This window comes from Phacochoerus africanus, chromosome 9 (genome assembly GCF_016906955.1).
Source record: "Phacochoerus africanus isolate WHEZ1 chromosome 9, ROS_Pafr_v1, whole genome shotgun sequence".
Taxonomy (NCBI): domain Eukaryota; kingdom Metazoa; phylum Chordata; class Mammalia; order Artiodactyla; family Suidae; genus Phacochoerus; species Phacochoerus africanus.
Window position 1 is genome coordinate 47,535,372 of NC_062552.1, and position 15,925 is coordinate 47,551,296.

At 54.0% G+C, this 15,925-nt stretch overlaps 1 protein-coding gene across 2 annotated transcripts in view; it reads right to left on the reverse strand.

Moving 5' to 3' along the window:
- The window catches only part of TRAM2 (translocation associated membrane protein 2), an 83,615-nt gene that overhangs the window by 7,101 nt on the left and 60,589 nt on the right, over positions 1-15,925 (reverse strand). For both annotated transcript variants that reach the window (XR_007136904.1, XM_047794768.1), the window contains exons 3-8: positions 11,118-11,227; positions 10,545-10,661; positions 4,509-4,567; positions 3,178-3,262; positions 2,360-2,430; positions 24-128 (exon numbers count right to left, since the gene is read on the reverse strand). Coding sequence is in view for 1 of the 2 variants with exons in the window: in XM_047794768.1 (XP_047650724.1) it covers positions 24-128; positions 2,360-2,430; positions 3,178-3,262; positions 4,509-4,567; positions 10,545-10,661; positions 11,118-11,227 (547 nt within the window). In the remaining variant the exon portion in view is untranslated. The remainder of the gene's footprint in view (positions 1-23; positions 129-2,359; positions 2,431-3,177; positions 3,263-4,508; positions 4,568-10,544; positions 10,662-11,117; positions 11,228-15,925) is intronic.

The window sequence follows — 15,925 nt, forward strand, 5'->3', positions numbered from 1 at the left end:
CTCCACCCAGCAGCCCCACTCACAGCTTCTCGTTGTTCTCATCAGCAAAGTGGCAGAGCCGGGCCGTGTGGAAGAGGAACTCGGTGGAGTACTGCAGCAGCAGCAGGACCAGGCCCAGGCGGCTCAGGCTGTGGAGACACAGATGGGGCTCACAGTCCCCCCAAGGTGCCAGGGAGCCTGAGCTCTGCCCTCCACGCCCACTGTCCCTGGGCCACCCCCCTGCCCCGCCCACCTCGCGTCCTCCAGGATTCAGTTCTGTCTGAATGGCACACCTGAAGAATTACTCCTAACTCCGACCCTTGGCCTCTCACCTGTCCTGTCTGCGCCCCGACGCCCCACCCACTCCCTGGGGACCTGGCTGCCTTCACAGCACCTGCCTCCCTGCCTTCATCCCCTGGCCTGGGACCAAGCACAGAAAAGATGCTCAGAACACGTTGCTGAGCTTTTGCGTGAATACGAGGGATTCGCACTGTTTTTAATCACCCGAGTCTTCACAGCTGCGACGTACACGAAGCAGCAGAACACAACACGACCTAAAACATCTCTTAAAACAGGAGCCCCCGTTCCCACAGCCCGTCCTGCTCACTTCCAGGCCTGTGACGCTCTTATTGACTTTCCCGGGACGTTTGCTGGGCACAGTCGGCTGGGATTGGAACAAAAGCAAGAAGGCTGCACAGTGAAGCAGGCGGGGCCGCGAGGGGTTGGTGAGGTACTGGAGGTGCGGGGTTGGGGCAGGGGGAGCCATGCCTACAGGCCATATGGAAGAGGGACCCTACGATTCCATCCGTGGGATGCAAGATGTGCGGGATCAATCAGGACGGTCACTGGATGGGAAAAAGGCCCAGTGTCTCCACATGGTTGAGGAGGACCAGCAGGATCTTGCCCTTGACCATCTCAAAGCTCACTTTCCAGCCCTGCTCCTGGCTCTGCCCCTGCGGCCCCACTCCCCCCACACCTCCCGGGGTCTCCACCGCCTGGCTCCCACGCCAGGCCCTCCTCAGAGGCCTCGCCAGCCAGGGGCCGAGTCTTGCCATCCCACGACCGTCCATTTCCTCACACCTGCCACCATAGGAAACTCTATTCGTTTACGGTCTGCCCCCCACTAGAACAGACACCCCCAGAGACAAGGCGGGCCTTGTCTGCCTTCACCCAGATGTCCCTGCAAGCTCCTGAGCCAGGGCTGGGCCCACGGTGCATGAAGGCTCCCAACACCAAGCTCCCCCCAAACAAGACCCTGCACCATTGGTCAGCTCAAGGGTCGATCTTTCTTGGGAAATCCTGCAGCCCAGGGTCTCTCCTCGCCCCACACTCACTCGAGAAAACCAGGGTAAGACGGGGGCGGGGAGAGGAGGTCATGACCTCGAGTGGAGCCAGCCCTGCAAGGGATGGGGCAGCGTGTGGCAGACCGGCTGGCCTCACCCTCTCAGTTCTCTTTCCAGAACAACAAGGTCAGAGCCTACCCTTCTCCTTCCCTGGACACATCAGATGGGGGAGGAAGAAGTGATGCTACAACAGGAAGCTCTCCTCCAGGGGGTCCTGCCTGTGCCCTCACCCCAGTCCTTGTCACACTGCTGGGCGACCAGGCTGTCATCCTCAGACCCACCCCACACACAGCACAGGAACCTCTGACACAAGAGCAGAGCTGGCCCCACAGCCTTCACCCCTCAGAGACCCGTCCAGCCTGGACGCTGCTCTCGGCCTCCAGAGACAAGACAGCGGACCTGACTCTGTCCCTTAGGTGGGTCATTTTCATAGGACACCTGCCTTGCAGAACCAGACACCTTAGCAGGTTATGCAGTACAAGCTGTCTCACTTGCAAAAATTAAGCCCAAGAAGACTCCAATCTAGAATGACACGTTCTGTTCAGCAGTGATTCTCTTCACGACAGAGACACTCAGGCCATGGCAACTCTTGGTACTTTGGAACAAGCAGTGACTACATTTCTTTACAAGTCAAAGGGAAGGGGAGTGAGTCCAGGGCTCGGAGCTCGCACCCCCCACTGGACGCATGACCCCAATTCAGGCTGCCTTCACGCTGCACCCTGCCAAGCCCTGTTTAGGGGCCACAGCCACACCCCCCACCCCTGCTCTGTCCTGGGCTGAGGTAGTTACTCCTCTGCGTTCCCAGGGCAGACGGGCCTTAGGGTAGCACAGCGCTTATGCCACTGTCCATCCTTATGTGTGTAACTGTCTCTCCTACCCCTTACACGTAAAGGAACTGTCCATTATCCAGCCGTATACTCCAGGTCTCAGCATGGCGCTTGGCACACAGAAGGTATCTAATAAATGCCTTCTGACTGAATAACTGCGTGGAGAGACACACAGACATAAAGGGGCAGGGAGATCTGGGCCTCACTCACTTTAGGAGGTACGCGCCTGCTATGTGGACCAGGTACAGGCAGATGTACTGGAGCTGCCGGGGAATCTCCTCCTGCAAACAAGATGCAAACAGTGCACGTGCTCATTGCCAGACTGAGGGGCCGGGGGCGGGGTGGGGCGGATGGGGGCAGGGTGGGGGCAGGGGGACCTGATGAGTGGGACTGGGTGGCGCCTGAACACCAGGCTGCTGCGCAAAGTCTGAAGGTGGCTCAGAGGACAGAGGGTGAGCTGGGTTGAGAGAGACACAGGGACAAGGGAATGGGGCTTCTGGAAATAACTCAGAGGGAACTTTAAAAAAAAAAAAAAAGATGGAGTTGCTGTTGTGGCTCAGTGGGTTAAGAACCCAACTAATATTCGTGAGGATGTGGGTTCGATCCCTGGCCTCGTTCACTGGGTTAAGGCCCCAGCATTGCCGTGAGCCATGATGCAGGTCACAGATGTGGCTCGGATCTGGCCCTGCTGTGGCTGTGGATCCCGTGTTGCTATGGCTGTGGCATAGGCTGGCAGCTGCAGCTCCTGTTCGACCCCTAGCCTGGAAACCTCCATATGCCATGGGTACAACCCTAAAAAGACCAAAAAAAAAAAAAAAAAAAAAACCCACAAAGATGATGGGAAGGGCAGATTCACTCCCCAGAAGAGTGAGGTTTCCCCAGGGCCACACATTCTGCCCCGCGTGGGAGGCGGGTAGGAGACTCCTGCTCCCCTGGAGACTCTGACCAGCAGGCGCTGGCTCAGCATCTCAGCATCCTCTGGGCAGCAGGAGGGAGGGCAGGGGGCCAGCGGGGCAGCGAGTACTCACCTTCCGCACCTTCTGGAAGTAAAGCTCAGGCAGTGCGTGCAGCCAGTAGGCCAGCTGGCACAGGTAGAAAAACTTCACCTGGAAGCTGGAGACAAAGGGGCCGGTCACCCAGAGGGATGGAGAGAAGTGTCTGCAGGGCTCCCAAGCACAGGAGGGGGGCCAGGGCAGGGCCTGTGAAGGGGGGAAGGGAGGGGAAGGAGGGACAGGAGGAGAGGGTGGGGGAGGAGCTGAGCACTGTGTCCCGACACCGCTCCACACACAAGGCCACCTTGTCAGGGACACTGGAAGCCTGTGGAAAGACTCAGGATGAAAAGAGAGGGGGGCAGGCCCAGGGGTCAGGGATGCACCTCCTCCCCTTCCTTCCCTGGAGGAGGGAAGCCTGAGGAGGGGCTGGTTCCAGAGGCTGTCGGTGGGAAGACAGCAGGTGGCATGAATGTGCTGAGGAAGGAAGGGGTCCCACAGGCAGAGGAAGGGCCCGAAGGCCTTGGGAAAGGCCAAGAGTGGTCACCGAGGGAGCGGGCCCAGCTCTGCCCTCCCGGTGTCCCACTGGAGCAGGCGAGGAGGGGGTGCTGCCTCTGACCAAGCCCCGGCCCTGGAGGCCCGAGGGCAGATGTGTGCGAAGGAGCGTGCGGTCAGGACAGAGCAGCCCAGAGAGATTCACGCAGAGGCCCTGCCCCTGTGTCCATCCCGTGCGGTTTAGGAACCTGCCACAGGCCAAGGAGCCTCTGGGAGGTGATCAGGTCATGAGAGTGGGGCCCTCCTGAGAGGGATGAGCCCCACCCCGCTTCTGCACATGAGGACACAGAAGATGCTATGAAGCAGCAAGTGGCTTCACCAGACTCTGGAACCGCCAGCGCCCAGAACTGTTTATTTTTTTTTAATTTTTTGTCTTTTTTAGGGCCACACCCGTGGCATGTGGAGGTTCCCAGGCTAGGGGTCTAATGGGATCTGTAGCTGCTGGCCTACACCACAGCCACAGCAACGCCGGATCCTTAACTCACAGAGCAAGGCCAGGGATTGAACCCGCAACCTCATGGTTCCTAGTTGGATTTGTTAACACTGAGCCACAACGGGAACTCCCAGAACTGTGTTTAAACTGTTGTTTATGACCCCCCAGCCTGGACCCCATTGTCTGCAGTGCTGCAATAGCAGCTGGGCTGAGACAGGATGTGACAGAGCTCACGCAGGTGACACATCATTTCAGGATTTGCATGTCAAGCTCACGGGAACGAGGCTGCCCCCACGACACTGGGCTCTTACAGGCTCAGGGGTGGTCAGGGCCTCGTGCCAGCAGCCCCTCCTCCCTGGGGACTAAGAGTGACAATACTCACGGGAGGTACACGTGCGGGTAGTCTTCCCAGAGGCTCCTTGGGTTTGTTAAATATCCTTCCTGCAGTGGGTGGGAAGAGACAGCATTTATCGGTGTGAGCTGGAGGCCTGGGGGCGGGGGGAGCCTGCCCCAGGGGTCAGGGGTCAGGGATGCACCTCGTCCCCCACTGCCAGAAAGAGGAAGGAACTGGAAAGCTCCCCCTGGCACTTGGCCAGTCTCTCTATTGTCAAAGAGCCTGGCTCTGGGGTCGGAGGACCCAACCCTGCCGCTGATGAGCTGCGTCCTCTGAGCACGTCCGTCTCCCTGAGCGTCAGCTGGCTCATCTGTAAAATGAGGATAAAAATACCCTCCCAGAGCTATTGTTAGAAATAAATGTGACAGTTTATGTTTATGTGACAGCATATTATGACAGAGTATTATGCCTGGCATGTAGGCACTCAGGAAATGCTTGTCGAGTGAATAAGCAAATGGACTCCAGTATCACCGTCCACTGGAAAAACAAACAGCCTTGTTTGGCCTTTCCCACCACCAGTAAAAAAAAAAAAAAAAAAAAAGAAAGAAAGAAAAAGAAAAAAAAAATGGCAGGACCCCACAGGCCTCACTTGTGGCGTTGATGACATGGCACCATCCCTGCCCCGTGGCCACCAGGACTCTGCATGTGCCTCCTTTCCTGACCCTTTTTTGTTGGCTCTCTTCTGGCCCTTCTTTGCATCTCTGCTGCTCTAGCCCAGGGCCTCTTACAGAGCGGTGGGGGGGGGGGGGGCGACCGAAAACCCTCCCACCACGCAACAACTCCCATCACAAACTGCCTGAAGAAATCTAACATAGGTTCTTTGAAATGCAAAGCTGAGCTCACACTAAGAAAGCTCAAGAGGCTCAAGAGGGTAGGCGCTCAAGAGGGTAGGGGGCCAAAAGCCAGAGGGGGAGGGGAGAGGGAGGGGGGCAGGGCCCTTTTGCCCACACAGGGACAGAAGACCCTTAAAGGGCTGCCCCCTCAGAGGAGGGCAGACCCAAGAGAGCCTGACGACCAGCGCAGGGCAACAAAGACAATGTCTGCTCACCCTGTGCTCACACAGGAACGAAAATACGATCCCTTGAAAACCTCAGGTTCACTTTCACGTGGGTTTGCATCGCCTGTGTGTCCAGGAGCCTCCACGCAAGGAAATCAATCTTAACGGCACTAGGAGCACGGGGACATACTCTCATCCCAGGACAAACAGGGCCCCCGCACACCCAGAGACTGGCTTCTCATCTCAGATTACAAAACATTCGAGGAAACAGTCCACCTCGAGCAAGAGGAGGCTCAGCGGGGGGTGAGAAGGTTACATCAGCCTGACCTCCTTTTAGAAAGAGCGAAAGGAAGGAGTTTCTGAAATGAGAGGGTTCCTCAGCAGCACCACTGAAGCCTGAGCTGCACCACCAGCCCCCTGGTTCTGTCACCCCAGGCCTTGGCTGTCCTGTTGGTCAGAAATAAACCCAGCTGGGAGTTCCTGTCGTGGCGCAGCAGAAATGAATCCCACTAGGAACCATGAGGTTGTGGGTTCAATCCCTGGCCTCGCTCAGTGGGTTAAGGATCCGGCGTTGCCACGAGCTGTGGTGTAGGTCACAGACACGGGTCAGATCTGGCGTGGCTGTGGTGTAGGCTGGCGGCTGTAGCTCTGATTAGACCCCTTGCCTGGGAACCTCCATATGCCCAGTGGGGCCCTAAAAAAAAAAAAGAAGAAAAAGAAAGAAAGAAACCGAGCTGGTGGCTCTCACGAGGAGGCCAAGGGACCAGGGACTGTGTTCACGAGGAGGCCCCACGGTTCAGAGAGGAGCCTCCAGGTGATAACTGAGCCAGGTGTTCCCAGGGGAGGGCCAGTCCACCTCCCACCCCCCAGTCACTAAATATCCCTGCAGGTGTGGTCCACGGCCCCAAACCTACAACCAGGGCCTCACTGTCACAACATCCTGACTGATGGGTCGGGTCCTTCACACACAGGCCCCAGTGCAATCGGGGGACTTAGGTGTGAAGGAAAGGGCCTCCCCCTACACCCTCATGACCCCATTTCTACTCTGGCCTCACAGTCCAGCAGAGGTAGGAGGCTCCGGGGTATGCTGGGTGGCAAGAGGGCGTTCCCGCACCCACCCACCCTCTCTGCCACCCACATGCCAACCCTGGTTCCCGGCCTCCCACCCTCCCTGATCCAGGAGATGCGAGAGGGGAGGACACTCCTTCCTAGAAAAGAAGCCCCGATATATCTGAGGGGGAAAATGGTACTTCTGGGACGGACTGAATGAGAGAAGAATGTCTGCCAAAGAAAAGACTGGCCAAGACAAGCAGCACTGGGGGAAATCTGAAGCCCGGAAGAGCCTGTGATTTAAAACAAGGAGCCTCCCCGCTCGGCCCTCTTCTTGGGAGACAAAGGGGTCAGAACTGTGAAGCCAACCGGCGGGGAGAACGCCCCAGAACAATGCTGCCTGCCTGCCTGCGAAGGCCAGTCCCAGGAGGAGTGAAGCGAGCAGGGCAGCCAGAGGAAGCATGACTCACTGCTCCGAGAACAGTCTTTTCCAGACCTCAGGCCAGCCAGCCACCCAGGGAGGCCCAGGTCGGGGCCCCTGGGAGCTCAGCACACTGAGTGTGGGGTCCCCGGGGCCCAGGGTGGGCTAGTGCCCCAGACTCCACCTGCGAATGGGTACAGCCGTCCCGAGGGATGTTGAGGTGGCTGGCACCCTCCCTTCCCTCCCCCACAGCCTTCCTTTCCAGTGGATGAACAGAAAGCACTTAAGAAGAGCAGAATCCAGTCCTGCCACAGCCAGCTGCTGCCTGGATCTGTGGTTCTCTGGGCCATCGCTGAGGTTCTGCTCCAAGAGCCCAGTCGTCAGGAGTCACCCTGCACCCCATGCTTGGCCTTTTTTTTTTTTTTTTTTAAAGGGCCGCACCCGTGGCAAATGGAGGTTCCCAGGCTAGGGGTCAAATCAGAGCTGTAGCCGCCGGCCTACATCACAGCCACAGCAATGTGGGATCGGAGCCCATGTCTGTGACCTACAACACAGCTCACAGCAAAACCAGATCCTTAACCCACTGATCGAGGCCAGGGATTGAACTGATGTCCTCATGAATACCAGTCAGGTTCATTAACCACTGAGCCACGATGGGAACTCCTTTTTTGTCTTTTTCCCACATGCAGCTTTGAGCACCGGGCTACGGGTTTAAACTACCAAGGGAGGCACCCGGGGGGAAGCCAGGCAGGACGACTAGACGCCCACCCACCCTGCTTTCCCCACTAGAGGGTTTTGTTTTCCCTAAACAATAAGCAGGAGTTCCGAGCTAAAGGCAGAAGGCTGGCATTCTCATAAAAGCATCAGATGGCCCATCTATAGCCCCATCCCCCTGCCCGCATCGACACGGAGAGAAATGTCTGAATCCAGCATGAAGATAAAACTAGTTATTCTGTGCGGGAGGGGTTTAGGGTCAACTTTTACTTTCTTTCTGAACTTCTGCTTGGCTCGCTTTTCACACAACAATCACCTGTGACGTTCATAAAAACCAGCCTCTCACTACTTTAAAAACGAAGGTTGGAGCAAGAAGAGGCGTTTGCGGCTTCTTCATTCGCCCTCACAACCATGTTTAGTGAGCACCCGGTATAGGCCAGGGCACTGCAGTGAGCACGGTGCCAGCTTGGGGACCAGCGAAGACTCATGTGAACCAGGAAACCCCACAGTAACTTTAAGGCTTTAAGTGCGGCAAATACATGTGGGGGGCGGTCTCTGTGAAGGTGACATTGAGGTGGAGACCTGGATGGCAGGAAGGGTGGTGACAGATGTCAGGGGCTGGAGCTTCAGCAGAGGAAGCCCCCCAGGCCCCCCGCAAAGCCTGGGAGAGTCAGAGCTAAGAACAGCGGGGGAGAGGCTGGGGCCTGCGAGAGAAGAGATGCACAAGGCCAGCAGGGCCCAGAGCACGGAGCAAGGAAGACGACGACTTTCACAGTTAAGAGATGCGGCCTTTTGAAGCAGAAGACGTGAGACTGGGTTTATGCTCTAAAATGATCTGCCTGGCTGGGCAACCAACTGGGGTGCAGGGTACAGAGGAGAAGTTGCCTCCTTCTAGAAGTGATCCAGCAAGAGAGGACGGTGGCTTGGATTACAGATCAGGGCTTCCAGGCTGTGGCACTACTGACATCGGGGGCCACACATTAGGCTTTAGCTCTGGCGACCGGGCTGTGCACAGCAGGATATGCTACAGCATCACTAGCTCGCCCACCAGAGGCCGGCAGCATATTGTCAAGTGTCCCCTGGAGAAACCCCTGGCCTGGGTGCAGCAGGACAGGTAGAAAGCGGACCCTCAGTGGGGGGAGGGGGCCCTGCTGATGAACCAATAGCAGGGTGAAAGAAAGAGAAGAATCGAGAAAAAGCTCATAAGAGAAACACATGATTTTGAAAAACTAGCTGTTTTTACTCCTTTTACAAAACGACCCTCTCTTTTCCAATCAGCTTCACTCCAGGCAGAATGGCTCGGACGGAACAGGTGAGGGCCGAGAGCTACCAGTGTTACCAGGACCTGAGGCCACTGCAACTTTCCGGGGTCCCTCAGTCTCCATTTCCTGCTGGAGATGCTGAGTCGGGAACCAGCCACCACCACAGTAAAAGCCTGCTCTCAGCGACCCCAGAAATGTGTGACAGCTCCAGACTAAGGAGCACGGTTGTCCCCAAGGCCGTGGCGGCCCAGGAGAAGCAAGGGCACAGCATCGAACATTTCACAGCTGGAAGGAATAGGAAACCCTGGGCTGCAGGCCTGAAAATCGAGTCTAACTGGTCACAGCTAGGGTAGACGGGGTGGGGGAGGCAGAAAGGGCAAAAGTGATTCAGAGACGAGGCAACACTTCTGCCACAAGTCCAGTTAAGTGTCTGTGGGACCTGAGGGTTGCTCTGCCCCAAACCAGCTTGGGGCCTCCAGAGGCTGCGCGAACCAAACACCCGGTGGCTGGAGAGGTCCGAGGTCCTCTGACCTCCCTGACTTCCTGGGGTGGCGTGTGCTGCACAAGGGCAGGGAGTGCTGGGCACATGGCCCACACTGCAACCCCTGTTACACGGGGCAGTGTAACGAGGCAGGCCTAATCCAGGGCACGGAGGCCTTGGGTCCTGCATTGAAACTTCCTTGGGTTCCATGACTAAAGACACCACACAGGAGGGCAGGTCGAGTCCTGTTTTGAGAATATGAATCCAGAGTTCAGTTCTGGGGACAGAGAGGTCCTGAAGCAGGGGAAAGCTCATCACTGTCATGAGGAAGAGGAAGGGGGGTGAGGGGTCAGCGGAGGAGGGAGGGAAGCTTCCTCAAGGTCACAATGTTGCTGAATTTTCCCAACCCCGGGACCTGGATCTCTCCCAGGACAATTCTAGCTTCTGAGGAAGAGACCAGGTTACAGACAGGAGGTGCTCCAGGTAAAGGGGCAGGGATTGGGGCGAGGGGGCTAATTAAATACTTCCCAGCACGACAGACTTGTTACAGCAACCCCCCCCAAAGGACTGTCCACATTTCTTCATATGAAGGGATTTTGCTATATCAAAGGCTGCTTGAAACAAGAGCCTTATTGTGTAGAGGGGGAGGTGGGTCACCTGTCTGGTCCCTCAGGCATCTGTGGGAATGACCCTGACTCCCACAGGACCTGATATGTGCAGGGGGTTGCCAGCCTTGTTGAGGGAGGCCAGTGTGATGGAGCCGAATCAGACCTTCAAGTCCAAGCTCTATCCTTGCCATTGTGGAATGGTGGGGCCACCGCCACATCTGAGCTTGGATTTCTTCGATCCATAACCGGGGTGTCAGAGTGAACCTAAAGCTGAGCTGGTAGGGCGGCACCATGGCAGGGCCCTGGGAAGGGATCAGAGCTGTGTGGCTACATGGTATCCTCCCGAGAACGTCACATAACTATCACAGGTGTTAATCTGCCAACAGGACACCACTCCCCAGCTATCAGATGGCATCGAAACCATTTGACCCTCTCTCACCGCGACACCATGGCAGCCAGGCCCAGCCATCCGCATCTCGAGGACAACTCACCGTCACCACCACGTAGAAGCACCAGATCACCGAGCTGAGATGAAAGACGACCAACTGTCCAGACTCGTTGAATTTGCTGTGCTTGACCTTGGAGAGATGAAGCCGTTTGCTGATTTTCTAAAGAACAAAGAGACTCATGCATGTTAATATACGTGGGTATTGGTAACGGGCACGTTTCCAAATCCTGTTCGCTGCCCACAAAAGGGCTCACATTTGAAGGCAGCCGTCGTCCGAGTCGAGGGCAAGCGTCATGTGTGCATCCAGTGCTTAGCTGAAGGCAAGCATTTGGAGAAAGCGGTGAGATGCCGAGAACATCCCCCAACCATGCTGTGTGTGACCCACCGCCCTCCCCCAGGACGCTGTCCCTTCACACTTCAGGTGGCTCCCTCCCGTGTAATAAACACTGCGGTCCCATGTGCTGCGGAGGCTGTGAGGGGGACGGAGGCCAAAGGGCAGTGCGGGAGGTCTAGGCCCCTGGCACCAACCAGGATCTACAGACCGGGGGCAGAAGACTCAGGGCTGCGGCCGCTCCCCCCGCAGCTTCCCCTCTCAGAGCCCTGGCCTGGCACTTACATCTAAAATGTACTCCTGCACCACCGCGTGCAGGATGATGGTGATGAAGATGTAGAACGAGATGGTGACCAGGTCCTTTGGCCCGTAGTGGTAGTGCACGGTCTCGCCGTCTGCGGGGGGAAGGAGAGCCACATCAGAGCCACATCAGCAGCCCCGGGGAGGCAGTGCCCTGGGACCCCCCATGCAAAGGAGTGCTGAAGAGGAAGGGCCCCCCTTGGGCTGTAACCCTAGACTCAGAAGAGAGCGTTTCTTCCTGAGAATCCCACCCGACCTCTGGACCTGGCCCGTGGAGGCGCCAGTGGGAGAACCAAGCACACGGCACATCCTGGCCTGGGCAGGAGGGCACAGTGGCTGCAGCCAGGGGTTGGAGACCACCAATCTCCATTGCTCCCCGGCTGTGTGACCATGGGAGAGGGACCAACCTCTCTGAGTTACTATCTCCCTATGCCCCACCCAACCCAGAAAAAAGGGACTGCAGTTACACTTCATCAGGGACGCGTGGTACAGCGTTGCGTGTGGACACAGAAGCCTGAGGTTGTGTCAAAGCTCTGGCATGTATCCTCCACCCTCTTTTTAAAAAAATGGAGGAATAGGAGTTCCCATCTTGGCTCAGTGGTTAACGAATCCAACTAGGAACCATGAGGTTGCAGGTTCGATCCCTGGCCTTGCTCAGAGAGTTAAGGATCCAGAGTTGCCGTGAGCTGTGTAGGTTGCAGATGCGGCTCGGATCCTGCATTGCTGTGGCTCTGGCGTAGGCTGGTGGCTACAGCTCTGATTCGACCCCTAGCCTGGGAACCTCCATATGCCATGGAAGCGGCCCAAGAAAGGGCAAAAAGACCCCCCCCCCAAAAAAAAAAGAGGTATGGCTGATCTATAATATTGTGCTAGTTTTGAGTGTACAGCAAAGTGATTCAGTTTTATATACATATTTTTTTCAGATTATTTTCCATTATAGGTTATTGTAAGATATTGAATATAGTTCCCTATGCTATGCAGTAAATTTCTGTTGTTTATTTTATATAGTTTATATCTGCTAATCCCATACTCCCAATTTATCCTTCCTCCTCTTTCTCCTTTGATAACCATAAGTTTGTTTTCTATGTCTGTAAGTCTATTTCTGGTTTGTAAATAGATTCAATTTTATTATTTTTTAGATTTCACATAAAAGTGATATATTTTTCTGTCTTACTTCACTCAGTATGATAATCTCTAGGTCCATCCATGTTGCTGCAAACGACATTATTTCATTCTTTTTTTATGGGTGAGTAGTATTCCATTACTATGTCCCATTACATAGTACCCCCCCCGACACAATCTTCTTTATCCAGAAAAAAAAGATGAAAACTCTAATGGGAAAAGATATATGCACCCCAATATTCACAGCAGCACTATTTACAACAACCAAGACATGAAAGCAACCTAAGTGTCCACTGACAGATGAATAGATAAAGAAGATGTCACTTATTTCCCATGTGACTCTGGAGCACCTCTACAGGTAACCTTTCTGTGCCTCAGATTCCTCATCTGTAAAATGAAGAGAATAGCAGTTCCTGTCCTGTAGGGTTATAGTGAGAATCAGATGACTTAAAAAAATGCAAAGGGCTTAGAATAGTAGTTGATACAAAGTAAGTGCTATATATGTATTTGCTATTATTCTGCTCGTTGTTGGGCTACTATGAGGATTAAATGAGATAATCTGTATGCAAGATACTTATCACAGTGTCTATAACCATGGTACAGCATGTACTATATGGTAGTTTATTAAAATATTACTAGTAATAAATGAGATGGAACCCCAGATACCCAAGTCTTGTAAAGCTTTGCTCTTGCAGCCTTTCTCTCCTCGGACAGAGGAGGCCTCATGCCTCTGTTCCAGCTGGCAGGCCCCAGGGCTGCAGGAGCTCAGGATGCAGGCCTGGATCCCTGGTGCTCTGTGGACACCCTCCCCCGAGCAGACACCCTGGCCGCCTTTCCAGCTGTGCTGCCTTCGTGCTGAGTCACACACTCATGAGTCATCTCGCTTTGCTGGGATGGCAGTCCAGGGTGGGTGAGTTTCAGGGTGGCTGCAGCGTGAAGGAGAGCTGGGAGTCATCCCGCGACCCCACCACCCTGGAGGTGGAGACTGTGCTGGTGGCCAGTGGCGGTGGAGGGGCAGGGAGGACGTGGAGCACATGAACCTTGAGATCAAACTGTCCTTTTTCCTCTCCCCCCTTGCTTCCTCAAAGACCCCGCTCTGTGAGAGGCACTGGGCTGGACTGTTGACACATGGAGACAAAAGACACTGCCCCAGCTTCAGAGAGCCCAGACCGGCGGGGAGACTGACAAATGTACAATGACCTACATTCGGGCAGCCAGGCTTGTGATACCAAGAGGTAAATGCAGCCACACAGCGTGCTAGGCTGGGGAGGGCCTGATTCCAGCTGGGGCAGAGGAGGTGGGGTGGTTCATCAGGGGAAACAGGATGACAGTGAAACTTGGGAACAAGTAGGGGTTAGTCAGGTGGGCAAGAGGTCCTGGGCAGAGGAGACAGCACCAGCAAAGGATGCACTGCAAAGGATGCAATGCTGCAGGCAGGCATGTGAAAGGGAGTGGACTTTATCCTGAAGGCAACGTGGAAACATCGAAGACCTCAAACTCAAGAGGGAAATGATGAAATTTGGGTTCTGGAACATTTACTCTGGCAGCAGTGAACATCATGGGGCCTGGAGGGAGACACCAGTGATGCAGGTAGGAACTACGGGGACCTGAATTAAAGCCAGCAGGGGGGGCATCAGCCACAGAGGCCTGGTGAGACTAGGCGACTGACCCGTGAAGGGGCTGAGACCTGGGAGGAGGGTCAGCACTGAGGACCAGAGGAGACACAGGAGCAGGGAAAGTGGGGGGCATGTGGAAAAGCCTCTCCTCCCTGCCCTTCCATGGTGAGGCCAGCATTGCCCTTTCCCTGCTTTCTTCGTAAGGGAGGATGAAAGAAGAGTTAGAAGGCAGCATTTTCTGAAACTGTAAAATAGCTAAAACACGCCAAGTTTCGCCATCAACACCAGCATTATGAGGCAAAACGAGATTTATACTCAAACGAGCACTGTCCAGAAGTAGTGAAACAACCTGTGTCAAGACTTGGGATTATCCACCTTAAAGCCTCTTCAAGTCACCTCCATTCTTCACCCCAATACTATGATTTTGAATAGACAGGACGAGAGCCTTAAATCTCATCAGTAAAGCCTCAAATCCTTTGCTGATGAGAGCTCCATGCATGTTTGTTCACCCACCAGCAAAACACATGCAGGGCTCCATGCTGGGTGCTGGGGGAATGGCAGGGAGAGAGGTGGGCATGGCCCTACCTTGGCAGAGCTTAGCCAGTGCATCCCCAATTCTCTATATCTAAAAACCAGAGGCCAACAACAACAGCAGCAGCAAAAACAAAAACCCAAAAAACAAAAAAAAATCTAGCGAAAAAAATGGGCAAAGATTTGCAGCAACATGGATGCATCTAGAGAGTCTCATACTAAGAGAAGTCAGACAAAAAAACATCATACATCACTTACATGTGGAACCTAAAAAAAATGACACAAATGAACTCATTCACAAAATAGAAAGACTCACAGACATAGAAAAAAACTTACGTTTACCGAAGGGGAAAGGAGGGGGAGGGGACAGAGAAATTAGCGGTTTGAGATTAGCAGATACATACTATCGTATATGAAATAGATTTTAAAAAAGAAGGCCCTACGGTATATAACAAAGGGAACTATACTCGATACCCTGTGATAAGCCATAATGGAAAAGGAAAAAAAAAAAGTTTTTTAGAAAAGGGCAAAGGACCTGAATAGACATTTCTCCGAAGATGACGTACAAATGGTGCAGGGAAAGATGCTCCAAAGAGGACATACAACAGGTACCTGAAAAGATGCTCAACATCACTACCATTAGGAAATGTAAAAGACAACTGCAGTGAGATACCAGCTCACACCTATTAGAATGGCCACAGTTAGAAAAAAAAAAAAAAGAAAAAGAAAAAACAAGCAGGAGTTCCCTTCGTGGCTCAGTGGAAATGAATCTGCCCAGTAATGATGAGGGTGCAGGTTTGATGGCTGATGCCTGGCCTCACTTAGTGGGTGGAGGATCTGTCATTGCAGTGAGCTGTGGTGTAGGTCACAGGAGCAGCTCGGCTCGGATCTGGTGTTTCTGTGGCTGTGCTGTAGGCTGGTGCTACAGCTCCGTTTTGCCCCCTAGCCCAGAACTTCCATATGCCACAAGCAAAAAACAAACAAACAAAAAAAACCCCAAAAAACAAACAAGTGTTGGTGACAGTGTGGATAAGTTGGAACCTTTATGCACTATTTGTGGGTATGTGAAATGGTGCAATCACTGTCAACGGTATGATGGTTCCTTAAAAAATTAAAAACAGAGCTACCGGATGATCCAGCAATTTCCACTTCTGGGCTACACACTCAAAAGAATTGGCAGCAGATCTTGATGAAATATCTGTACACCCATGTTCACAGCACTACTCACAACAGCCAAAGGGAGACACCACCCAAGTGGAATGGAAAGAAAATGGGGTCTATACATACAATAGAGTATTATTCAGCCTTCGAAAGGAAGGAAATCCTGCCACATGCTACACATAGATGAACCCAGAGGACACTGTGCAAAGTGAAAGAAGCCAGTCACTGGAAGACAAACACCAAATGATTCCATCAAAGGAGGCTCCTGAAGGAATCACATTCATAGAGACAGAAAGAAGAAGGATGGTGGCAGGGGACTGGGGGCTGGGGGGATGGGGTGTTGCTGGTTAACGGATACAGTTT